This window comes from Canis lupus, chromosome 24 (genome assembly GCF_048164855.1).
Source record: "Canis lupus baileyi chromosome 24, mCanLup2.hap1, whole genome shotgun sequence".
NCBI lineage: Eukaryota > Metazoa > Chordata > Mammalia > Carnivora > Canidae > Canis > Canis lupus.
The window spans coordinates 10950058-10977369 of NC_132861.1; the positions used below are offsets into that span (position 1 = coordinate 10950058).

The following is a 27312-nucleotide window of genomic DNA, read 5'->3' on the forward strand; positions in this document are numbered from 1 at the left end:
TACTGGTCCAGCTTCAGCTTAGCTGTCATTTTCTGGAACCTCTCTTGGACCCCCTCATTCTTTGAAGCTCCTGCCACATTGTTTCCATGATACCCTTCACTTGCCTCCTCCTAACTTTCACTTCATTGTGAATGTGTTCTCACTTAAGTGTATCCCTTCTATACCAAAAGGTCTGGATCAGCCCTCACAGGGCCACGTGAGCATCATTGTCACTGTTAGATGCCTCTTGCATAGTGCCATCGGGTAAATACATGAATGAACAAATTAAATCGCCAAAGGACCCTGCCACTACGAAGGGCCCTGCGTATATGGCCCCAGAGGGAGCCAAGCAGGCCAGGCCTTGTAAGATGAGAGTGTGACTATCCGTCTATGAAGTAGCACCTCCCTGAATTAAGCAACCTCCCTTAAGCTGGACAATTCCAAGTGCATACGTCACAGGTCATGCAGCCTTTGCAGAGGGCATCTAGACAACGAAGGCCACTCAGGCAACTATATTGACATTGCCAGTAGATACTGGGGTCTCCTTCCCCTCTCCCAGACTATGTATCTAGAAGACTCTGTGTCCAATGGCTCCCTTCCAGACACCAAAGAAAGACCATAGGTAGCATCAGGAGCAAATGTCTTCTTAACCAAGGAATACTGAGGCCAGCCCAGAGCCACAGCCGTACTTTACCCTCTCTACATCAATGACAAAGAACCGATGGTCCAATTCCAGATATAGCTTTTTAGCTGATACAAAGCAATGGTGTGGGGCAATTGGGGGTAGGTTAGGGCTGGAGCAAACATAGCAGAGTGGGCCTTGATAGAGCCATGCTTCCTGGCACATCTGTTCCAGAAGTGTGGTGTGACCATAGTTACAGGGGAGAGGACCACAGATTGGCTATGAGATGGCCCCATAGGACTGGAGGGCTGCATCCCAGGGAAGCTGAAGCTACAGTCTACATGCCAAGACCTCTAGGTGTCAGAAGCACAGCTCAGCGCAACTCAGAGCTAGATAGATGCTCTTACTGTTTGTAAGAAACATCAGAGACTTGGGTCCAGTTCATTTACTTAGAAGGTGGTCCCACGAAGAGGGAGACAGGGAGGGAGACAGGAAGGAAGGCAAAGCCACTAAAGGTGAGTTACTGAGCAGGTTACTGCTGTGACAGCTGGCTCAATCCTACTGGAGGCCCCTGGGAAATAATGTATGGGTTTCACAACTGTGCTTCTGAAGGATGTGGGGCTCTTGTTCACATGGGCTGAGGCATGCCCCAGGGCACATTAACTATCCCAGACTTCTAAACTGCACCATAAGATACTTGGCAAATTCCCACAGCTTCCAGGCGGCAGGCAAGCAGACAGCCACTCCGGCACTAGAGCCAGGACACTGGGTCTTGCTCAAGGGTATTTTGTGGCTATGCACACAGTCAAGACTACAGTCAGCTCATTTCTTGGTGTGTGCAGGACCTTTCAGCTCTCTTGAGCCTCAGTTTCCCCATGTACAAAATCAGGATGAGGATAATACCTAACTCCAAGGATAAAAGAAAATATGTTATAAAAAAACACGTAACATGCCCTAACACACTTTACAAATGTAACAGATGAAACTTTAAGGTGGGAAATCAGGTTCTTTTGTCAGTAAAATGTAAAATGGCACAACCCTCCAGAGAGGAGTTCAACAATATCAAGCGAATTCACATACGTATTTGCCCTTTGAAGTGACAATCCCACTTCTAGGAATTCATTCCAAAGATAAGCGGGCAAAAATATTTTTTAAAAATATGAAGAGAAAAACACACGTAACTACTTTTTGAATACCTGAATTATTTTTAAAGATTGTATTTATTTATTCATGAGAAATACAGAGAGAGAATGAGAGGCAGAGACACAGGCAGAGGGAGGAGCAGGCTCCATGCAGGGAGCCCGATGTGGGACTCGATCCCAAGACTCCAGGATCATGCCCTGGGCCGAAGGCAGGCACTAAACCACTGAGCCACCCAGGGATCCCCAATACCTGAATTTTTAAAAAGCAAAACCACATTGAAATAAAAACTTAACTCCATACCCTCTTGGTGGTATAGCCACACAAACAGAAACTGTACCAACAAACTTATTTTTTCAACAAACACCATTATTTTCTTGTAGATCTCTGATGGGATATAACCTAAGCACAAGAACTAAAAAACAAAAAACAAAAAACAAAAAAACCTTAAACTTATTTCAGTAAACATTGTTCTGAGATTAAGCATGCATATTATGGAATAAAGCAATTTTAGCATGGAAGAAAGGAAAGACATCTCCAAAACCAGTGGGATTAAGTAAAGTCCTCATAGTTCTAAATTAAATGTATCAGTATAAATTCATGATCTATTTTATCTTAAATGAATAAATGTATAATTCCTGACTCTGACCACTGGAAAGGCAGGAAAGCCGATCTTGGTGGCTTCTAAACACTGTCTCCCACTAAAAGGAGCCTGGGCTCCTTAGAGAAATGGAAGGTAACACATCAGAGGAAGGACATATAGGAGATAAGCCAGGACCATCTTTCCACATAAGGAAATAGAGAAACTATCAAAGACCAAGGTATCATGTCAGATGTCAACTGAAAAGGCCCCCGCTGGTAAGAGGACAGTTTAGGCACCAATAAGGATGCTAAATGTAATTGATTGAAACACACAAAATGTTTTTTCATAATAATACTTAAAGAAAAACTCATTGGTTAACATTAGAGGTGTGAGGGAACCAATCCAAAACTTTAGAAAAAATTGATAAATCAAGTGAAAGAATCAAGCATTTACCCTTTCCTTCCTAAATGACCCATAGTCCTGAATAACCAGAGAGTTGATGAGAGCAATTTTCTTACAGACAAATGTGTCAGCTAACAAAGTTCACCATTTTCCAACTCCTTAAAAAAAAAAAAAGATGGATGAATGAACAATTGGAATTTGAAATGAACATACAATAGCATTAGCATCAAGAAAATGTAATAGGAACAAATCTAACATAATATGCACAAGAACTACATGAGGAAAGCTACAAAACTCCGATGAAAGAAATCAAGGAAAATCTAAATAAATGAGAGATATTTCATGTTCACAGGTGAGAAGAATCAATATTATTAAGTCAGTTCTTCCCAGCCTGATCTATAGATTCAATGTGATCCCAATAAAAATTACAGGAGGTTATTTTGAGGATACTGGAAAACTAATCCTGAAGTTTTTGCAGAAAGGAGAAAGACCCAGAAGAGCTAACAGAGTGCAGTAGAACAAAGGACTAATAAACCCTGATTCCAAGATGCACTATAAAGCCACGGTTATCAAGATGGTGCGGTACCAGTGAGAAAGTAGGCAAATAGATCAATAAAACAGAATACAGCGTCCAGAAATAGACCCACACAAATACAGTCAGTTGATCTTTGACAGAGGTACAAAAACAATTCAGTGAAGAAAGGGGTCTTTTCCACAAATTATACTGAAGCAACTGGACATCTTTATAGAAAAGAATGAACCCAGAACTTACAACTTGCATAGAAACAAGCTCAAAATGGATTCCAGGCCTACATGTAAAATGTGGAATTATAAAACTCCTAGAAGACAACAAAGGAGAAAATTAAAATAGCCTTGGGTTTGACAATGAGGTTTTAGATATGCTCAAAGCATGATCTATGGTAGAAAAGTCAATAAGCAGGCCTTTATTAAATTAAAAACTTCTGCTCTACGACAGACATTAAGAGAATGAAAACACAAGCCACAAACTGGGACGAAATATTTGCAAAATATATCTGATAAAGGACTTGCGTCCAAAATATATAAAGAACTCTTAAAACTCAACAATAAGAAAACAAACAACCTGCTTTAAAAATGGGCAAAAGATCTGAACAGACACCTCACCAAAGAAGAGACAGATAACAAAAGATATGAAAAGATGCTCCACATCACATCATTAGAGAATCACAAACTAAAACAACAGTGAGATTTCATTACACATCTATTAGGATGGCCCAAATCCAAAAAACTGACAAGATCAAAAGCTAGCCAGCCAATGGGACATCAGGTATCCTCATTCATAGCCAGTGGGAATGCAAAAATGGCACGACCACTGGGAAGACAGCTTGGCAGTTTCTTAGAAGGGAAGCAGATTCATACCACATGATCCAGAAAATCCTGCTTCTTGGTATTTGCCCAATTGAGTTGAAAACTTATGTCCACACAAAAGCCTGCACACAAATATTGATAGCAATTTCATTCATACTTGCCCCAAACTGGAACCTTCAGTATAAGTTAAATGAGTAAACAAACTGTGGTACATCCATACAACAGGATATTATTCAGCAATAAAAAGGAGCTATCAAACCACAGAGAGACATGGGAAAAACATAACATGTTGCTAAGTGAAAGAAGTCAATCTGAAAAGTCTATACGCTATATGATTCCAGCTAAGTGACCTTATGGAAAAGACCAAACTATGGAGACAGTATAAAGATCATTGGTCACCGGGGGTTTAGAAGTGCAGAGGTGGATAGAGAGGTGGAGCACAGAGGATTTTTAAGGCAGTGAAACTGTTCTGCATGATCCTGTAATGGTGGGTCCATGTCATTATGCCATTTGTCAAAACCATAGCATTGTACAAAGAATGCGTCTTAATGTAAATTGTGGACAAAACAAGAAAATACTGGTATTGGTTCATCAATTGTAACAAACATACCACACTAAAGCAAGATGTTCATGATAGGGAAACTGAGGAGGAGGGTGCATACGGGAACTCTCTGTACTAATTGCTCAATTATTCTGTAAATCTAAAACTACTTTTAAAAAGTCTTTTTAAAAAAAAATGGGATCGATCTAGGCAATAATCGTCAATAGCTGCCAACACACAAAAAGAGAAACAACCACACGTTATGTACCCCCTGACAGAAGAACACAGTACCACCCATAGAGTAATCTTACCCCCAAAAAATGAACCAAAAACAAAAGAAAACTTGAATCTCATCAAGCTCTTACCTCTAACTTCCAAATAGCAGAAAATAGCACTGTATTATAGGAAATTCGGAGAACAAAGGAATATATCCAACAACGACACAAGGGTGTAATCAGAAATACAGACTATAGGAAACCCTGCAGAACAGAACACAATTTCTTCAACAAATCACTTGTAAAGAAAAACAAGACAGAGATAGAAAGAACTCGTAGATGAGGAGGCTTAGGGGACAGATCAAGCAATTGCCATTTAAGGGTGTCATCTAGATCCTAGCCAAACAAGCTATAGGGAAGAAAACACAAAATCTATAATCGTACACATTTATGAGACAGTTGGAAAAAAAACGAATACTAATTGGAAATTTTATGATATTAAGGAGTTATTGTCAATATTTTCAGATGTGATAATGACATTGTGGGTTTATGTTTAAAACCAGAGAACTCTTTTAGAGGCAAATACTGAAATGCAGATATGGATGAAATCATTTGTTCATTAGAGCTTGGCTTCCAACACTGCTGCCGGGAGGAAAAAGGAACAGGAGGAGACAAAAAACAAGATTGACCGGGAGTTGGTTTTTGCTGAAAATGGGTACATGATGGCTGCAGAGAATCCTCATATCATTTCAGGGGTCTGAAAACCAACTGTTTTTGCTCTGCCGATGAGCCGAGAATGGCCTTTACATTTTTACATGTTAGAGAAAAGCTAAAAGGAGAATGTTTCATAAGATGTGAAAATGATGTGGAACTCCAAGGCCAGCGTCGGCAGGTCGAGTTCTATCAGATCACAGCAGTACCGTTGACGCGCCGTCCGCGGCTGCCTTTGCGCCCCAACAGCCGAGGTGAGCCCTAGAGGCAAAGGAAAATATCACTGTCGGTCAAATCTCTTCTCAAAGGACTCCCCACTTTTGCCATTTGGCAAAACACACCCCATGCCTCATCTCTCCTCCTGGAAGCCTCCTGCTCTGCCACTCGGGAGGTGTCTATTACATTGTGAAATAATATTTTTCACTGAATTAATCTTGACCTTAAGTACGGCGTGGAAATTGCAACATTAGCACATATATGGCTTGGCAGCCCCGGCTGGATCCTCATATTAAATTCTCTACCCCAAGCCATTCTTTGATTATCTACACCCAGGCTGATATTCAAGCAAATGAAACTGTATATTAAAGCTCCGTACATTTTACGTGACCCATGGCAGCTGTATACTTGGAGATTGGTGGGACTTTCATGAAAGCCTGCCAATTTAGGCCCATTACTTATGATTCCGGATTCTTCCATTGCAGGTGCTCGCGCGGCTCCGGGTTATCTGCCGCGCGTTTCTGCTGAAGTCAGGCAAACCGTGCCCGGGACCCGCTAGGAGGCACCGCCTCGCCCCCAGCCGCGCTCTGCGGCAGCCAGCTCCCCACCTGCGGTCTTGTCGCTCGCTCTGCGACAAGTCCGGTCCTTCAGGGCCCGTCCCTGGGAAGTTAACTGGGCGGGGAAGAAAAATGCGCCTAAGGAAGGCACCGCGGCCTGGAGGCCTCCGCACCAGCCCGCGGCCCGGCGCTCGCCCTGCCCTGCCCGCCCTGCGGTGCCCCCTGCCCTCCCCGCCCTCCCCGCCCTGCCCTGCCCGCCCTGCGGTGACCCCCTGCCCTCCCCGCCCTGCCTGCCCTGCGGTGCCCCCCCTGCCCTCCCCGCCCGCCCTGCGGTGCCCCCCCCCCCGCCCTGCGGTGACCCCCTGCCCTCCCCGCCCTCACCGCCCTGCCCTGCCCGCCCTGCGGTGACCCCCCTGCCCTCCCCGCCCTGCCTGCCCTGCGGTGACCCCCCTGCCCTGCCCGCCCTGCGGTGACCTCCTGCCCTCCCCGCCCTCCCCGCCCTGCCTGCCCTGCGGTGACCCCCCTGCCCTGCCCGCCCTGCGGTGACCTCCTGCCCTCCCCGCCCTCCCCGCCCTGCCTGCCCTGCGGTGACCCCCCTGTCCTCCCCGCCCTGCCCTGCCCACCCTGCGGTGACCCCCTGCCCTCCCCGCCCTCCCCGCCCTGCCCTGCCCGCCCTGCCTGCCCTGCGGTGACCCCCCTGCCCTCCCCGCCCTGCCCTGCCCACCCTGCGGTGACCCCCTGGCCTCCCCGCCCGCCCTGCGGTGACCCCCCCGCCCTCCCCGCCCGCCCTGCGGTGCCCCCCCGCCCCCCGCCCTGCGGTGCTCGCCCTCCCTACGGTGCCCGCCCGCCCGGAGGAAGCCACGCGGCTCTGGGGCAGCTCCGGGCCTGCAGCGCTGCGTGAGTGCTCCTGGGGCCGAGCTGGGCCGCTGCCAGCTGCTGCCGGAGGGAACGTCGGGCAGACCTCGCGTGGGCCCCGGCACGGCCTCTGCCACCCCTGGCAGGGCCCGTTCACCTGGCACCGCGCACGGGGCCCAAGGAACCACCTGCCCGGTTCCCTCAGCGGGTCACCCCCCGCTGGTGCCGGCTTCAGGCCTGCGCGCTGAGGGCGGCCTGCTGTGTGCCGCGTGCTTCCTTTGATCCCAAAAGCACGGGTGCGAAGGTCCCTGGCAGCTACTGGCTGGCTTGGCTCCTTGGGGAGGGAGGATGCAAAGCTCCAGCAGCCACGACCAGGTCCGGTTACCCGACAAGCCTGACTCCTACCTTTGGTGTGTCAGAAGCCATAGTCTGTGTCTGACGCCAGCTTCCCTCAGCTGGGAAGTGGAGGAGGAGGAGGACATGAAGCCCTGTGGAGCTTTGCTCAGCCTTAAGCAGACAAACACCTTTCAGGGCACAACTGGAAAGAGGCTATCCAGAAAATACCCATAGTGGCTGGATGACCATGGGGGTGGGCCCTTTTAAACGAAAAAGCCAGGAAGCAGTGAGAGACTGAAATGAGAATAAAAGTCAAAACTCTCACCATGGCCCAGGCTCTAGTTCATCCAGCCTCTGTTTCCTCCTACCTCATGTCATGCCACTTTCCCTCACTCCTACCCTGTCTCATACCAGCTTGTTCAGTGGTTCAAGCATATACAGCCTCACGGCCTCAGGGCCTTTGCACATGCTGCTCCCTCTGCCTGGAACACATCATGCTCTCCTTCTGCATGGTCTACTCTCTCCTGGTCCTGACCTCCATCCTGCCTCTGCTTATAGTCCACCTCTTCTCTTCCATTAGGCCCTAGGGGAGAGCTCTCCCTGCCTGCTCCTTGCCCTCTCCCTCAGTGGGGAGTCTTAGCCTTTTTTTTTTTTTAAGATTTTATTTATTTATTCATGAGAGACACACAGAGAGCGGCAGAGACATAGGCAGAGAGAGAAGCAGGCTCCTCACAGGGAGCCCAATGGGGAACTCAATCCCAGGACCCCGGGATCACGACCTGAGCCAAAGGCAGACACTCAACCACTGAGCTACCCAGGTGTCCCACCTTTTTTTTTTTTTTACTCTGTCAGAGCCCCCAGTACAACTGAATAGTTCTCATTTATTGTTCTACTTACTTATTTTTGTTTCTATCTGTCACAACTAGACTAATTCCCTTCCAGACAAATACCATGTCTGACGTATTTTCCACAGTATACCCAGACCTAGCACAGTTTCTGGACAGAGTAGGTGCTTACTAAATGTTTCCTGAATAAATGGATGACAGCTCCAGTGGTCACTACATTCAGTTTTCCTTCTTGTTCTCAGTTCCCTCTATAGATTGGCCGAGTGATATTCTCAAGGTTTGGCGGGTCATTCTGTGCGTTTTCCAAACCCTTTCATTTCCCCTCCCCTGTCCTCTTGTGTTTGGTCTTTTAGTCACGTTGACACTCATGAACAGCTTTTACCATAGATGGGCAGAAGGAGTGGTAGGGAAGGTCCTCAAAAAGACATAACTGTCAATTGACCTGTGAGCCCCCTGGGCCTGGCAAGCTTCTCATCCCATTCCTTGTCCCTGGAATGTAGGCTCTGCCTGTCTTTCCCACTCCCAGGAGCTGCCCCAGGGACACAGCCTTGAGATACTGGTGTGGTGATGAGCACATCTGCACAGCACATGTGTCTGAACCCAGTTAAGGCCTCCCGATAAAGTTTTAAGGTTTGGGGGTGCTGGGATCCACTCATCTGGCTGCTGCCCACGACAAGCCTCATATGTAAGCTCCCTTTGCTTATTAAAACTGTCCCTTCTGACCTGGAGCCCATCTCTCCCTCTGTGTCCAGAGGCCAGTTTTGGATTTCACCTGGGAAGCTCCCGAGCAGCTTACAAACCAACAAGGAGTCATTTGCTTTTTTTAACTGATCCCACACAAGACTTGGTCCAACCAGAGATCTAATGATGTACTAAACTATCGTTTGGCGATTATATGTTATTTCAATTATCCATGAGATTTCTGTCCACTCAGATCAGGCAATTGTATTGGTCAGAAAAGGCTGTACAAATAGCCCCCAAATCTCAGATGCTTCAATCAATGTGGAGCCCAATATGAATGTCCTGGGTCTCACGGTCCTCCTCCAAGGAGTGACTCAAGGATCCTTCTGCTGTGTGACACTTCATCGTCAATGCTTGAGGGGCAGAAGACCAGGGAAGACACCTGGACAGCCCCCCCTGCCTTTGTCAGTAGTGACACATGCAGCTTATATGCATTCACCAAGTCACACAGCCCCATAGTGACACAGGGTCTAGCATGGGGTCTGGGAGATGGAAGCTGTGGTTGGCAGCCTCCCCCAGCAACAGCTCTCACAAGGGGAGCCTGAGGGTTCCTGCCACAGCAGCAGGCCACAGACCATAGGAAAATATACCCCCAACACCTTCATATCACCCGCCTCTGAGGCCCTCTTGGAAGAAACAAGTGCACTACAAAGTCCAGGGCGTGGCCCACATATTGCGTGTTCCCCTGGGGCTGTACCATGTGGTGGCCCAGCTTACGAGCACTAGTAGGGTGTTTCAGGTGCCTCCAGTTTCCCTTGTCTCCAGCTTCACTCTTCCTGGCTCTTCTCTCTAAGGCCCTGGCAAGTGATAGTGCCCTGATGGGGCCCTGCTGGCTGCCCAGCATCCCTCACTCAGTATCCTATCCTAGGCTCTACTTCCTATTTGAATGTATCCTACTGCCCAGGCCTATCAGCCCCAAGAGAGCTCCCTTTGGTAAATTATCTCTTTCTCTCCCTCTCTCTCTCTCTCTCTCTCTCCTTTCTCAACTTGGCTCATAATTGGGTGCCAGGAAGAGAGCAGTCCTCCTAGATCTACTCTTGGTCATAAAGGACAGACCATGGTATTGTAAGGACAATCTATGACTCTCAGTTCCCAAGAGGAGGGCATCAGGTCGGTCAGGTGGCAGAGACAGGGGCCTGGGGGCAAGAGCCTTTATTGTGATTTTCCCACAGGGACGGATGGGCAAGACTGGGTAAGCAGGCTTAACACTGGCCCCTTTGAATAGTTTCAGGGGGCTCTGGGGCACAGGCTGTCCCTAGTTGTCTGGTACCCAGCCCTGGGGTGATTAATTAGGATGAGGGGAGAAGTGGCCCAGGTGTGAGAGCCCGATAGATAAAGGAAATGGTTGGGATGTGGGCTCTGGATCGGTTTGGTGTGTATTTGAAAAGCATGCGCAAGGGCAAGCTGTTGGCTATCTCTAGGAATTGGCTCACCCTCTAGGGGCAGCAAGGCCCCTCAGATCAAAGCATCAGAAAATAAAAGTTGTGATTAATGTACTTTCTCCAACTCATAAGCTAGTTGATGCAGTTCAGTGGATGACAGTCCCGTCTAGTGGCAAAAGCACATCTGGAGATAATAACTTGCCTTATGATCAATCAATTGATCATTTGCATGGACCCCTCCCTCTCCTTCAACCCACATCCAGTCTACCACCCAGTCCAACTGGTTCTAGCTCCAAAACAGCCCTGACCTACTTCTGAGCCAGGCCCCACCGTGCCCTGCCTGAACTACTATTGCAACAGTCCTCTCACTCCTCCTCCCACTCAGCCCCTCCATAATCTGTTGTCCACAGGGCAGCCAGAGAGGGCATTTTGCTATTGTTTTGTTTGGTCTGTTTGCGGTTTAAAATGTTCTTTCTCCATGTTGTTTCTTTTGTAGTTTAAAGCATTCTTTTGTAAATTTTTTAATAGCCATTTTCAAGCACACACAAAACAAAAGAGCACATAATATCCCCCAGCCCCAGCTAGTCACCTGGCTTTAGTACTTATCAACTCCTGGCCAGTCTTGTTGTAACTATACCCCAACCCTTCTCCCCTCTCCTCACACTACTTTACAGCAGAGGGTCTTTATAAACAAATCAGATCAAGTCACCTCCACGTTTCAAAACCTCCCACGGCTTCCCAAGGTATCCACAGGGACAGCCTGCACCCACTGTGGCACCGAAAGCCCTGCTAACCACTCCGGTGACATTTCCTCACTCTGCTCCAGCCACCATGGCCCTTATGCTCTCTGGACTCACCAGAGCATATCCTACCTCCGGGCCTTCACTCCTGCCATTCTGCTCCCTAGCACAGCCTACTGTTCTACGTCTACACGTGGCCTGCTCCACTCTGGCATTCACATCTCAACTCAGGCTCCCCATCCTCTCCGAAAGATCGTCCCAACAGGCCATCCCTGGTAGCCCCCCACCTCTAACCAGACAGTCTCCACCAAAACACTCTGCAATTAGTTCACTCATTTCAAAAAATTTGCTTGTCCTAAAATCAAAGCTTCAGGAAAGCAGAACCCTTATCTGTGTGTTCAGTGCTATTTCCCCATAAAGTGACTAGCGTATAATAAGTACCAACCACTTGTCAAGCAAAAGCAAACAAAAAAAGAAGGAAAATGAAAAGCATTAACTTCACAGCAGTTTTTAAAATTAAACTTTTCTGGTGCATTTATAATGAAATTAATGGTTTAATTAAACCTCACTTGTTAGGAAAAATATATGTGTACAAATATATTTGCCGGAAATGGGGTGGGGGGAACAAAACCTCTTACAGTGCAAAGATACCTGCATCTGTGAAAGATCCTAAATGAGCTGAGTTCTGATTCTGCAAAAAGAGAAAGAAAAGTCTGGGATGAAATGACTATTTTTAGTCCTTAGAAGTAGCTTGGGCTTGGGGCACCTGCATGGCTCAGTGGTTGAGCCACTGCCTTCGGCTCAGGTCATGATCCTGGGGTCCTGGGATGGAGTCCCACATTGGGTTCCCTGCAGGGAGCCTGCTGCTTCCTCTGCCTGTGTCTCTGCCTCTCTCTGAGTCTCTCATGAATAAATAAATAAAATCTTTAAAAAAAAAAAAACACAAAAAAGATGTAGCCTGGGCTCCAGCTAACGTGAGAATGGGGAAGGGGAGGGCTTCACTGAGATGAGAATCCAGGACTCTCCTGCTCTTAATGCCACGCCACACCAGAGGGGGAAAAAAGCCTCTAAGGAGTCAAGAATAATGAATTCTGAAATAAGAAATAAAAGAAATTTAGTTCGTTTAAGAAAAGCCTCCATTGAAGGCCTTTGAGTATTTGGGGTCCTATTTGATGGAACTCAGATTCTAAGGTGAAATCACATTGTGCTTCTCAGGATTCCATAATGTGTTTTAAAACAAATATATAAAATATAATTTTAAAACATAATTATTATTTATTTATTTATTTATTTGAGAGAGAGCAAGTGAGAGTACAAGGAGAAGAGGGGCAGAGGGAGAGGGAGAGGAAGAAGCAGGCTCCTGGTTGAGCAGCGAGCTCGACGCAGGGCTCAATCCCAGGACCCCGTGATCATGACCTGAGCTGAAGGCACACACTCAACTGACTGAGCCACCCAGGTGCCCCTGAAAACATAATTTTTATAAATCTGTGAAAACTCATTCCAAAAAAAAAAAAAAATCCTCCTTTCTCCCCAATCCTCCACCCCCACACACTGCTGTCTACACAGCCCCTACCTACCCTCAGCCACTACCTTTCATCTAACCTGCCTTTAGAACTGGCTTTAGAACTGAGACTCTGGCTTTTCATCTGCCTGTAGAAATATTTGTGTGGAACTGGTCAGTGTTTCCAATTGTGAGTACGAATGGTGTTACACAAAAAAATGTGTAAGGGAAAAGTTTCATATTGATTACATTTGTATTCATGTGACGCTTTCAAACTCGCTAGACAGGAATCCCTTCGCAGAACAAGGGACACACCCCAGAACCTTCCACTGTAAGCTCAGAGACCCGGCTAATGGAAAGCGGGTGGCACCTCACAGCAGTGGGGCCTCCCCTTCCTCCTCCAGCTCCCTCCAGCTTTCCAGACAGCCTGGCGGGCTGACAGTGTACCCTCAGCCTTCTCCCACACGTCCCTCGTCTCTGAGGAAAACAACAGCATTATTAATTCAGGCACTGGTAAGAATGTGCAGGGGCTGGGGCAGGCTCCTAGCACAGGAGCGCTTTGAAGATAGAGCACTGAGGCAGCCGGGGGAGCTGAAAGGCTCTTAGCCCAGCAAGAAAACCCCCCCCCATAAAAAACAAAAAAACTCATCTGGTTTCTTTAACTCCTTGGCTGGCCTCAGGCCTCCTACCTCAAGGCCTAATGCGGCTGGGCTGGTCACTGTGGGTTCTGTGAATGGCCGAAGTCTGATGACTTCATAGATATAGATATGCCCCCTCATTCTGAGCACTTTTCTGTGTGCCAGCAAAAAACTTTCCATGATTGACTCACTTAAACCTCAAATATCTCTGTGGGGTAGGATTAATAGGGTTTTCTACTCTGTTGAGGAAACTAAGTCACAAAGAGGTAAGAAACCTACTGAGATCACACCACGAGTCAGAAGAGGAGCTGGGAATGTACCCAAAGCCATTTGACACCAGTGTCTAGCTTCTTGACCACTGGTGGATCCAGAGCCAGGACAGATAGGGATTAAAAAAAAAAAAAAAAAAAAAAAAAAGCACAGATCCACACTACCTGGGCTCAAATCCCACCTCTGCTGCTCTTTGGCTGTGTGATTTTAGCAGGTTGCTAAACCTCTGTGCATCGGGTGCTTTAAGTTTACATTGAGAGTAATAATAGGACCTATCGCATGGGATTGCGTGTGGATTGAATCAGTTACTACGCGCGAGTGTTTCATGGTGGCCTGGTATATAATAAGTGCTGTGTGTCTGTTCCAAGTCCTACAATGCCACTTCCTATTCCTGCATAAACCTGTATTGCTGGCTCCTTTCTCCACCTGCTAACGGCAGACATCTAATCCCCTGCAAACCCAAGTCAGTTATTTTGGGAAGGAGGACCTTTTGGAAGAGGCCCTAGAAGATGCCACTTCATAGATACCTTCTGTTTCTTGCCATCGGGACACTGTTCGGTGACACTCACTTCCAAAGCCAACTACTTCGAAGGTGCCTAAAGCCCTGCGCCCAGAGCTAGTGGGCCCCATGGTCTCCTGAGATAATGTGGGGCCCTCCCCCACCCCTGCCAGATGGGCAACTGGGCCCCGGCACTCCTGGGCGAGCCAGTTCTGCTCTCTGAGCCCTCATTGTGCCAGAGCCATATGGGGCCAAGCCGGGCAGCCTGCCTTCAGGGCCTTGCCGAGCACTTAAGGGAATTGGCTTCCTATTTTTTTCTCACAGAATCCATGAGCTCATGGGAGGCTGGGCTGAGGGTCAGATCTGACCAGAAATTAATATTAAGTCCTCTCCAAAAGCTTGAAGCTGTCATTATCCCTCCCCCTCCCGCCTCCCCCCTCCCCCAGCCCTCCAGTCCCCACACCACCCCCATCTCCCTCAAGTCAGGGGTTCTCAAGGAGATTTAAAAGGCCTCTGGGATGCCTGGGAGGTCTGCAGTCTGAAACTGAATGTGTGCGCGGGCATTTCCTGGGAAGACTTCCATGGTTATTAGCATGTTCTCCAAAGGGGTTTACGATCCCCCAAATGTCAGGGACCCTAGCTTCCATAGGACAAGTCAATCTATTGGGTTGGGCTCTCCAAGAAAGGCCCTAAGCTGGAGTTGGGCATGCAGGCAGTAGCTGAGAAACTCCAGCGGGAGAGATGGGGGCGGGGTGGGGTGGGGGTGGGGGAAGCAGAATATGGGGGGCGGGCAGGCAGAAGAGAACCTAACCAGAAGCTGCCCACTGGGATTCTGGAGTAGAGGAGTCCTGTGCTGGGCAGAAGCGCTGGAGCCCTGGACCACAGCGATGCTCTCATATTGGCCTGGGCAGCCTTCAGAAGTTTAGGGCCTGGTCTGACAGCTGAGGCACACTCTGAAGGAGCTGACAGCTGGAGGCTGGCTGCAGGCCACGCTCATTGTAAGTGGGGCTTGAGCTATTTGTGGAAGGGGGTCTGGGTGGTGCATCCCTGCACCCACTAGGTGCCCTGGGCAGCCACTGCACACAGTCCCTGGCTGGTCCACCTTGCAGTCCAATCAGACCTACCCAGGCAGATCCAAATCCTACAAGCGGCCCCGCCTAAGCCAGGCCAGGGGCCCCTCATCCTTGACCTATACACAGGAGCCCCAGAGACCTGGGCCCTGAACTTAACCTGAGGAGGAGAGCTAGGGAGATGCCGGGCAGGAGAAGCAAGCTGTAGAGGGAATGGATTGTATGCTTGATGGTTGTTTAAAAATTGGAGTACGTTTTCTCGTGGAAATCCTATTAGGAATGGTTTCCGGGTTTATTTGCAAAAACCTATCGAATTCACAGCGATGCTGAAGGGTCATCCTGAGGTCGGAGACCGTTAGACCCCCATCCCGAGCTGCTCTGAGCAGCGGTGCCTCCGCGGAGGACAAGGGACAGCTGCCAGCATCGGGGGCAGACGCAGTCGGGGGAAGCCCGGAGGGCAGGGGCGTCCCGGGACCGCGGCGGCGAGGGCGAGGGGGAGGGCGAGGGCGAGGGCGAGGGCGAGGGCGAGGGCGAGGGCGAGGGCGAGGGCGAGGGGGAGCGGCGGCGGCGGCGGCGGCGCACGGAGAGTCGTGGCCCACGGGGACCCCAGGTGCGGAGGGGGCCCTGCGGCGAAGGGGCGCCGTCCGAGCAGGGAGGCTGGGCCGCCCCTTTCCTCCGCGGGCGTCCCGCCGGCCCTCAGCCCAGGCCCACCTTCCATCGCCCTCCGGGAAAGGCGCGGCCGGGCGGAGGAGCGCCCCGTAACCTCCGTAACCTCCGGCTTCTCCTCCCCGAGCGCCCGCAGCGCCAGAGCGCGCCCGGCGGGGGCGGGGAGCGGGGAACGTTCTGGAAGCGGCCACTAGAGGGCGCGTCCGCCCTTCCCTACCCCCGGAGCGGGCGCCAGAGAGGGCGCGGGAGGCCCGCTCCGCTTCCCCTTGCCCCCTGCTGGGAAGGCTGCGCCCCAGGTGCCCTCCTGCAGGGGCGAGCTCCAGGCTGCTATTAAAGGGAACGGCTTGCTTATCCTCTAACGTGAAGACGCTTCCACAAGGCATCACTTAAACACGCCTAATGTGATCCGAGTGGGAAAACATCTGAAGGATAGAATGTAGAGTTGTCAGCATTTAAAAACATCAGACCACCCACCGGGGCCTCTGTGGTGTGTGTAGACTGGTCCTGGGGAAGGCCTCAAGTGTGCCTGTATGCCGCGGGGTGCTGTCCCCTCTCCAGACAGGCTGAAGGCTGGGGCTTGCCCAGGTGTGGTGCCCATGGACTCCAGACACCGCGGGTAATCTGGCTTCATACTAATTTTTCTCACTGGCCCCACATGGACACTCATATTAATCCAGACGCTGGTTACAATGTGGGAGTTGAAGAAACAAGGCCACTGGTGGTATTTTCAATCCTGTCTACCTTACGTGTGGGGCAGATTCTGGAAGGTGCCATTGTCTGGACCAAAGTAGGTCCACATTGAATAAGTATGTTCCGGGTGTGGGGTGTTCAGAAGCCGGTGACACACCAAGAAAAGGGGACCTGAAATCTTAAGCACGATCCACTGTTGTGAATTCTGAACTGCTGGAGGGGATGGCCAGACCCAGGGTGCTGTACGTGATACAGAGAGCTACCTCCGAAAGGCCCTCAGGAAAAATGCCCATCTCCCCTTGGTTCCAGAAATAGTGATTTCCTAAGCAGTGGATCTGCTTTAATTTCAACACTCATATGTTTCCCCTTTTCCCTTCCTCCTGGTCCCAGCTTGTAACTCTTTGAAAGGAAGCATACCAACTTGCACCCTCAACTTTGTGTATTTCCTCACCCCACTCCTGGTTCCTTGTTAGGTCTCCACTCTTCCCGCTGCTTTCTCTCTTGCTCTGGTTTTCAGTGTGTATTAAGCTTATATTTTGTTTCTTCTTTGTCAACCACCTTAAATCCTTCATGGATTTAAGCAAACTGCAAATAAAACAGACATCAGATACATTCTTTCTGTGGCACAGCATTAGGCCAAAGGGCTCATGGATATTCGGTACCTGTGACCCTATGCAGAAAAGGAGGATTTTAAAGTTCTGTGCCAGACTGCCTGAGTGGTGACATTTGCCAATACTATCTACTCCCTGTCACCCTTAATTTTGCTTAATCTGTGATTTGGACACCTCCAAGCTGTGTCTTCTAGACTCTTCTCTTTTGTATGTGATACACAAAGCCTTCTTTTTCGGATTTTCTAATTTCATAAAGGGTATTCTAACTTCTCACGTAAGCCACAGATATTTTTTAAATTTTTTTAAAATTTTAAATCGGTTTACAAATTTAAACCTTTTTTCTCTCAGAAGACTTAAGTACTGCAAACCAGCGATATCGTTTCACCAAACTTGCTGGCACCTTTGAAACATACGAAGAAACAAAGAAGAAGTCATGGCGGGTTGACTCGAAAACTCAGATATCCCCAAAGCAATATACTCTTTTGGTGCCGTTGCTATTACAAGTAGTGATACACTATTTGAAGGCCTCAATTTAGGAATCTCAAAGATTTCACGCCAAATCAGAACACTGTTATGTGCTCAACACTATTTGTTAAATGAATAAAGAAGTTAACACAACCCAACCAAGCCGCTAGGGAAGAATGGGTGAATTGCCTAGGTCGGGCCTTGGTGGTTCCATTACTTGGGTCCTCAAGTGGGATTGACCAGCTTTCAAAGATGTGAGGATTTGCGGAACTGCTGTTGCTGTGGTTTTCTCAAGGAGGAAGGGACCGGGCTGGAAAAGGCTGATCCCTGGAAAAGGCAGCTCTGAAGGAGAAAGACTTGTGGACAAGGAAAGCTTTGGGGAAATGCCTGGAATGTCATTTTTTCTTTTTTTTTTAATAAAATGACTCCTTTCCTTCTCTGCACCCCCGCCTTGCCTCCCTCAAGTATTAGCAACTTGCCACATGAATGCCAGCAATGAAACCCCAACACCCTGATCCCACAGCCCCTTCTTTCCAAGCTTATTTCTAAATGTTTGTCCTGAGAGGTGTTTTTTTTTATTTTAAACTTTTACTTATTTATTTATTTAGGTTTTTCGTTTCTGAGGATTTTATGTCATTGGCCAGGCCTAAAAGTTTAAAAGAACAAAGAGGGTAATTAGTCTGCGGGTTTGGGCTGTGTAAACAACTGATTTCTCTAATTCAGGTCAAAGGCCGGACTTAGCAAGAACACACATTTTCATGGAAAAATGCATTTTCTATTAGGAAATTTCACCAGTGGTATTTTTTTTCAACCCCACGGATGTGTCTCATTCTCTCTGGCTCCTGTTTCTTTTGCTTTTGCTTTGACTCCTTTTTTTAGGACTTTGAAACACACCAGTGTTGTGGGGCCAGGCTTTACAAGAAGCAGACAGTGTTTGGTAAGGGGGCCTCTCGGCAAGCTGGAAACATTTACTTTCCTAACCAGCTTCCCTCCCTGCCAAGGAATCAACGAGCCTGGGGAAATGCTTTCCCTACTATGTTTACAGAGCACTAAATTTTCAAAGTCATTAATCCCCTTCATAAAGAAAGGGCCTAATGCAGTTGTCTATTACTCACTGAGATAGCAGTTACAACCCTGAAAGATCCAGAAAGCAATAAGGAGCCTAAATTGAAGTGGCTGTGGGGTGAAGGCACAACAAAATCGGTCCTCTTTTTTCGCTGTCAGATTTCTCCAGCAGTGAAGGGAAATATTTTGAATATCTCAATCGCTACCTCACACATTTGTTTATTTTGTTTTCCTTTTCAGAACATTGGGAAGTGTGTAGACACAGACCCATTCTTCCTCCATGTGTGTGTTTTTCAAAGGAAAGCTTCTTTGTCCAGAAGGGTCAGGATAACTGTGTCCAGTGAGGAAGCACCCAGTGTAGGGGGGGGGGGGCAGGATCTCAGCCCCCAGAGGCCAGCGCCAGGGCTGAGGGGCTGGCTGGTGTGCCAGGAGGTCCAGTGCTCAAATGACTCCTTGGAATCCAGGCTTCAGGGGAGCCTATTAACACTTTCAGGGCCTTAACCCTGCAGTGACCCCCGCCCCCAGCCTCCCACCCCTGCTTGTCTACCTCCGGGCAAGCCCAGGTCACCTAGTCTGGGCTCTGGGGAAAGGAGAGGGGACACTGTTCCTGGTCAGGGCACAGCTCCCTGCCCCGCCCTGTTCCCGGGGCCTTAGAAGGGCCCTCCACAACTCCACAATGGAGTCCAGGGAAGACTCCTATTGGCCTCAGTGTAGATTTGTTTTCTAGAGAATGCCCCAAGACTCCAAATGGCTATAAGGAGTGTCCCTGTGGCCAGCGGAGAATCCAAAGGAAGCAGTGTTGGCAGGGAAAGCAGCCGTTTTCAAAATATGGCCCGCAGACCTCTGGCATCAAAATCACCCACAAAGCTTGTTAAAAATGCAGACTCTCCCCCACCACCCCTGCCACCAGCACTGCCCCCCTACAGACTCAGAATTTCTCCGGAGGGGGAGGGGATGGCAGGGAGGACCAGGGCTCCCTACAGGCCCCTGAGATTTGCAGCCCTCCTGGCCTCTCCTGATGGTCCCAGAAGACTCTCCCTCCAGGTGCGGGAGCTGCTGGGCTCCCATGGGAGGGGACACTGCCTGGAGGCAACAGGGGACCCCAAGGCACCGTTTCCCCACGGAGCGGCCGGCAGACTGTACCCACCAGCCTCCCGGACTCTGACACCTTCTTGCGTGCATCGGCGTTTTCACCTCAGTGCTCCTGGGTAGAATCCAAGAGAGAATTAGTCTCTCGCTTGAGAGCGTGGATTTCAGTTACCCTGGAGATGGCTTTCGTCCCCCTGGCTGCCTGTCTGGCATGCGGGTCTGGCCCTATCCTTTTCACATTCCTAGAGAGACACTGCATGAGCCATACTCGGTGGAAGAAATTTATAGACAGGCACAGGGATCAGGGCTGCCTTTAGCGAAAGGAATTCCCCACCTCTGACTATCACAAGAAGCCAGGGCATGTGGGCCACTGGAGCCCACTTCCTCGGGGAGCCTTTCAAAGATGCTGGGAAAGATCTTTTGTGCAGGTTTGCCTCTGTGTCATGCCTTTAGAGGCAAGGAGCCAAGAGCTAGACCCTGGCCATGCCTTTGATGGCTGTGTGACCTTGAGTACATCACTGTCTCTGAGCCACAGAAGGTCTTATCTGTAAAACAGAAAAAAAATTATAGTCCTAAAGTTCCTGCAACATCAGTGACATGAAAGCTCATACCAGGTGCTTAGCCTGTGCTTAACCATATCTATCCCCTGACCCCGACTTCCTGCCTGTCCCTAACATTCTTACTACGTGGCCACACCAGGGACTTAGGTGTGGACCTGGACGCTCAGAGAACTGGGACCAGGAAACCATTCTGACTGCCTAAGATTGACAAGTGCTCTGTCATGCTTGATATTCCTGAGTTTGAGTGAAGATCATCATTGTTAGTTTCTGAAAGCAACAGCTTGCCCAACCTGATGACGATGAGACCTCCCATCAAGACGTATGCTCCACCAAGCTAGGGATGGGTGATGCCAAAGCTATCTTGCTTCTGGGACTTTCTTCTGAGCCCCACCATGCCGGAGTGACTCTGAGAGTGGTAAATATTTAAGCACCTGTCTTGTAGAACTGTCGTGGATCTGGACACATCAAGAGCCATGAAGCAACAAATCGACACCTGCCTAAGTGTCCCAGCTTTGAGTGATGCTGCTATGGGGCTACCAGCAGCTGATAGATAGCAGAATTCTGTGGCCTATTCATGGTCTTGGAAACAAATTCTTGAATTGGGAGAAATAGAAAGCAACTGAAATTAAAGCTCTCCTTGGACAGTGTTTCTCAGTGAAAGGAATTGGCACATTTCTTGTGTGCCCATTAAGCTCCAGGCACGAGGCTAGAAACTTTACATATATTGAACCTTTTAAACCTTACAACAGCCACCAAAGGGACTATTATTGTCACCAAGAAGCAGAGGCTCAGAGAGGTTAAATTATCTCCTCAGAGTTTTACAGCTACTCGGTGTCAGAATGAGGGGATGGAGGCAGGGATGGGAAGTGTGATTATGGAGAAAGGGGACCAGTGACACTCTATTGAACCCTGAAACCTTGCCAGGAGTAGCATGCTCTCAGACTCTCAGAGACTGGGTATCTGCTTCACTGAGGTCGATGCTAACCCACTTCCTGATGCTTCATGGATGCCCACTGGGTCAATCAGCTCTTTCTTATCTTTTAAGACTCAAGGGAATGGAAAGACATCAGAGACAAAGCAAACAGATGCAGGATTAAGATGGTATGCCACCTGCAGTGAACAGAGCCCAGGAATCCACATTATTAGAGGGAGCCCACTCCACCTTCAACTTCGACCCCCTCCCATTTGCACTCTCCCTCTGCTTCTCACACAGAACTCCAGGTCCACCAACCACAGCAGGCCCTTCCACCCTCTGTTCCCTGGATCGTTCCCTACATTTACATCCAGCAGCTCCTTCTTAACACCTCTCCAGACTCCACCAGAAGACTGGCACCACCTGCTCGTTCTCACCTGGGCCCTACTCTTTCTGTGCGGCATCATAATTGTACGTTCATACATTTTGCCCTTGTGTGAACAGTGAGCTGTTCAGAGGCTGGATCTCCCATTCCCATTTGTGGCCTGCCCTGGGATGTTGTGCATGGCTTGGCACATGGAAGGCATGCTGCAAATACTAACTGGTAGACTGAATGAATGGAGAGGGGCCTGGGAATAGAAACTTTGTGTCTCCGATACATATTCTAGGACAGGAGCATCTATCTGGTCATTGTTTTCATTGCAACCTGAGTGCAGTACATTCTCATTCAGAGATCGTCAGCCTGACAGCAAACAAGGCTTCACTGCCTCATGGAGGGCTCCTAAGGAATAACCAGTAACTAAACAATGATCGAATGCTCACAAGATCATAGAAAAATGAGAATAAGAGGACCTTAGGAATTCAAAGACAATAAACAACACTGGAAAACTGTATTTTTAAATTTCCAAGCAAGCAGTTTAGTAGATACCAGGACAATTCATTTCACTTTTGTAAGAATCACTTCAACAACTCAAAAGTGTTCATTGAGCACCTCCCAAGTGCTTGATGCTATGGGGGAGAAGTTATTAAGATCTTTTCCATACAAAGTGCTTTATGGTCCTCAGCACATTTCACAGAATTGCTTCTATCTTTCTCAGTGTCTTCACTAGGTAGGCCGAATGATGGCTGGGGAAGATGCCCAGGCTCTAAACCCTGGAACCTGTGAATATGTGACTTCACAAGGTAAAAGGGACTTTGCAGATGTGATTGGGGGAAATGGTCCAGAGATGGGGAGATAATCCTGCTTATCTGGGTGGACTCAGCGTCATCACCAGGGTCCTTATAAGGGAGAAAGAGAACGGCCAGAGTCTATCGTAGGTGAGACAAGTGAAGCAAATGGTTGGGGCCATGTGGCCAGGAGCCAAAGAATTTGGGCAGCCTCCAGAAGCTGACAAAGTAAGGATTCTCTCCCAGAACATCCAGAAGGAATGCAGCCCCACTGACACCTCGATTTTAGACTTTTAGATTTGTGGTCATTTATTACTGACACATAGGGAAATTAATACACACATCGTTACAGTGGAGAGAGTGGTCGTCCTTACTTCGTGGGCTGTGCTGCTAGGTAACAGGTGAAGAAGGTCCAGAACAGTGCCAGGTGCATGGATGTTTTGTTAGTTGTCATTATCACAGAATTATTATTTTATTGCTATTTATTTGGAGGCAGGAGAGGCAGGCCAATGGGTGAGTGTGGAGAGCAGCCACAGAAACCCAGAAGGTGAGGATAGCAGGCTAGGCAAAGAAAGTCATGCAGGGCCTTGTGAGCTAGTCCCAGTCAACTAGGAGGGTATCTGGGGAGCCTGCTAAAGGGTCTTTTTTTAAAAAAAAAAAAAAGATTTTATTTATTTATTCATGAGAGACACAGACAGAGAGAGACAGAGGCAGAGAGGCAGAGACACAGGTAGAGGGAGAAGCAGGCTCCATGCAGGGAACCCGATGTGGGACTCGATCGTGGAACTGCAGGATCATGCCCTGAGCCAAAGGCAGACACTCAATCACTGAGCCACCCAGGCATCCCAAGGGTCTTTGAGTAATAGAATGAAATCAGTATCTTAGAACTACTAATAGATCTATGAGGCTGGGACTTACCTCGATGACTCCACTGTGGTACATGGTCTATTGCTATTTGTTGAACTGAATTGAGATTTGTAGGATCGCTTGGGAAGAATGGCGAAATCTGGCTTCTCATCTAAATCCTACTTGCTCAGGGTGCGTGGGTGGTTCAGTGGTTGAGCATTTGCCTTTGGCTCAGGTCGCAATCGTGCGTTGGGCTCCCTGTGCTTCTCCCTCTGCCTAGGTCTCTGCTTCTCTCTGTGTCTCTCATGAATAAATAAATAAATAAATAAATAAATAAATAAATAAATAAATAAATAAATAAATCCTACTTGCTTATTCCTCGTTGGAGGCGGAAGCTAATGGTTGCCTACCTCCACAACGACCATGAGCCCTAATATTTGCAGAAGGTTAAAAAGTCATCCCAGATTGAAATTTGCTCATTGTCTTTGACCTTTCCTGGTATATATTAAATGTTTTGCTAAGTGCAGATTGAAATGACGCTTTTTAGCTCCTATTTTATATCTGAGTATTGACTATTTATAACTGAGTGCAACTGAGTATTGACTCAGTTATAAAACAGGAGCCAAAAATGTGATTTCAGTGCCAGATTCTGATGATAAGAAGCAAAGTCTTCTCTGGCTTCTAAGCCTTCACACAGTAGGACTGCTGCCCGCACCATCCCTGCATGCTGGGAGTTGGTGAATGGAATGGGTAGCTTGGCTGCCAAAACATGCCAAATATTGTGCACCAGAAATAATAACAACAACACGAGGGTAGAATGCTAAGAAACTATTAGCAAGTATAATAGCAAACACAACTAGGGCGAAGTGAAGAGACACTGATTCAGATAAGCAAATGATGGTGGAGACACACTAGCCTGGGGAACTACTGGAGCGGAGACTCAAGTTCAAACAGAACCTTCCAGCCACTTTTGCTACAAGCTCCTCTCTGACATGTTAGCTACTTTCTCATCAACAGATAGTGGATTCTTTTTTCTCCAGGAGGTGGGGACGACCACCAGCAGCTTCCAGGCTCTTCTCCCCCTTCCCAATAAGGAACACCTCTCTGCCACCAGCTGTCATTCTGATAAATCTCAGGGATGGACTGTCTCCAATGTCCTCCCATCAAGGGGACTGAGGCCAGGGAGGCAAAGTCACAGAAAGGGATGACAGTCCCCTTGTGGTCCATGTGGCTGGAGTCAGGCAAAAGGTAGTGTCATCACAGAAGGGCTTGCATAGCAAGAACAATAGTAAGGAACCATCCCGGGCTAAGCACAAACTTTAGGATCTCACAGCAGCTTGTGGTGAAGTTTGGCCTGGGAACGTTCTCTTATCTTTCCAGGTCATCTTGTCTGGCTTCTGATTATGTGCCTCTGATTCCTGCCAGCCAAGAGACCTCACTTATCTGTCCGCCTCTTGGAGTTGGTCTGGGCTCTCTCTCCACACATCTCCTCCACAATGGGTCTTCTGAAATTCCTGATCTCTATAGTTAAAAGTTCAACGTTTCCATCAAGTTAACATTATTTCAGGCAGCAATGACAGAGACGTATAAAGACCTAACATTCTTGTCAAAGATTCGTGAGAACCTACAGCTTCAAAATGTAAGGCAGCAGTGAAATCAGATTAGGTTGGATTTGACTGTTCATCAGAAGTGGTCAGACTCTTCTCCTAATGACTATGAATCTGACATGAGCGGCAAAAGCTCAATGACCAATCAAGTCATTGGTCATTGTTCTCACAGGTGATTGAACCTTAGCTGAGGACGATCTCACTTGTTGAGAAAAAGGCCTCACCGGGATAAAATGTTGACTTTATTTAGGGATGGTACAATTTTATCTGTACCTGCTATATTCCACTATTGATACTACCACCCTGCCCTGCTGGTTACAATTGTTTTAAATCCTCTGGCACCACTGATTGATCCCTAATTGACCCCAGATGCCTGAGCATCAGGAGCTAGCCCTGATTTGCTTGTCACTGGCCCCCACAGCCAGCACTGGCTTTCTGTGCCTGTGTCATCTGCTGTATGCCACTGAGCTCAGCCTGGAAGGCTACTCCTCTAACTGTGAGTCAGCCAAGCCCACAGCCAAGCTCCCCAAGGAAACTCAGCAAACAATAGAATCTGCCTGTAGCTAAAATATGTATTTTGTTTCTTATGTGAAGCTAGTTAGAACAGAAGCCTTAATTTTCTGGTTATTTGGCCAATAGAAATCCCATCAGTCCTTGATTATCAGATAGCTAGCAGTTATTGCCTGGGCTAGTTATAACTTAAAGAAATGTTTGGGGTGCCTGGCTGGCTCTGCCTGGTAGAGCATCCAACTCTCCATCTCAAGGTCATGAGTTCAGGCCCCACATTGGGTGTGGGGCCTACAAAGAAAAGGAAGGAAGGAAGAAAAAAAGAAAGAAAGAAGAAAAGAAAGAAAGAGAAAGAAAGAAGAAAGAAAGAAAGAAAGAAAGAAAGAAAGAAAGAAAGAAAGAAAGAAAGAGGGGTGCCTGGATGGCTCAGTGGTTGAGCTTCTACCTTTGGCTCAGGTCATGATCCCGGGGTTCTGGGATTGAGTCCCAAATCGAGCTCCTCGCAGGGAACCTGCTTCTCCCTCTGCCTGTGTCTCTTCTTTCTGTGTGTCTCTTTTAAAAGAAAGAAAGAAATGTTGAAAGTAGATTCACTGCACTCAGAGATAAACTCTATCCCTTTGTCTTCGGGATACACCCTGAGCCTTAGCCAGCTGGCTTTGAAAGTGTCACATGCATGAATGGGTGCCTGGCTGAGCAGAGCTCCCTCACCTCCCCCGCCCCTGATGATAGGTGGCTCCAGGTGTCATCCTGATGCAGGGAGAAAAATAGTGAGTTAATGCATTGAGAACTGACCCCTGCATGCGAGAGCATACCAGCTGGGTCTGTCGGAGCAGGCTGGGGCTTCAGGAAGCCACATTAGGTATGAGACTTCAAGCAGCACTGGTTTGGAGGTGCATTGGCAGCCTGGAGGAGAATGCATTTAAACCCCACTCTAAAACAACAGAGCCTTGAGGCCAGTGGTTTATTGGGTGTCTCCAGTAAAGATGCAGAGCCCAAAGCCTCCCCGAGGAATCCCTAGCACAGTAACACAGCACACATGTATCTGGCCACATTTGCAGTTTTAAGCACTTAGGAATATCCAGAGAAGGGGCCTGTGTGCCTTTCCAAGCATCATGCTGGCCTGCCTCTGAAATCAAAGCTGTATGGTCGGATTCAGAGAGCAGAGGGAGTGGTGCTGAGCCAGGAGAAGCATTAACGGCTTGGGACGAAATAGCTCCATGACTGCAGACAAAAGTATGCTTTTTCTTAAACCACGAACCTGGAATTTGCCCTCTGATGATGATTACAGGCCAAATCAACACTCGAGTGATGGAAACCAGGCCCACACTTTGCTCATGGTGTCCAGGCTGGGACAGCTGTGGCCTAATGAGATCCAGAAGCCCTACCGTGCTCACTGGCGGGTCCTCACGGGAGGGGGCACCCAGGAGCTGTTCTGAAGGGCTCCTTGCCCAGCTTGGGGGGCTCAGCAGGTGTGCACCAGAGCCAACCCTGTCCCACACATTGACCCCTTGCTGGGGTGACAGGAAGGGGCCGTGGGGTCAGAGCATTGGGACAGAGCTATTCCCAGATCTACTCCCCAGCTCAAGCCATGACCTACCTGCCTCCAAATCTCTCATTATCACACTAACGACATCTGAAAATGCAGGTAAAGTTTGCTCTCTTTGCACTTGGTGGAAATGATGTTACTATTTGATACATAATGAAGCCCCACGATAATGCACTCACAATAACATAAGATCGGATGAATATACAGTGAAGGGGACTGGCCCCTGCCCCCGGTCATTCAACCTACCCCATTATAACACAAGGCCACATTTTATGGGACTGAATTCTGGGGAACCTACTTAGGAATTTACTATATTTGTTTAGTAACCCAAATCCACATAGAGATATGCCAAGCATGCAGAAGCCCCCTCCCACCTGCTGCCAGGGCCAC

General features: G+C 48.4%; 1 protein-coding gene across 3 annotated transcripts in view; it reads right to left on the reverse strand.

Moving 5' to 3' along the window:
- Positions 1-1802: 1802 nt before the first annotated feature.
- Positions 1803-27312, reverse strand: part of ALOX5AP (arachidonate 5-lipoxygenase activating protein) — a 69714-nt gene continuing 44204 nt past the window's right edge. Inside the window, exons 5-7 of one of the 3 annotated variants that reach the window (XR_012016225.1) lie at positions 25822-25928; positions 23335-23556; positions 20045-20321 (exon numbers count right to left, since the gene is read on the reverse strand). Coding sequence is in view for 2 of the 3 variants with exons in the window: in XM_072795573.1 (XP_072651674.1) it covers positions 25829-25928 (100 nt within the window). In the remaining variant the exon portion in view is untranslated. Of the gene's footprint in view, positions 5802-20044; positions 20322-23334; positions 23557-25821; positions 25929-27312 lie in introns of those variants that run through there. The other 2 variants (XM_072795573.1, XM_072795572.1) reach the window with 2 other exon arrangements.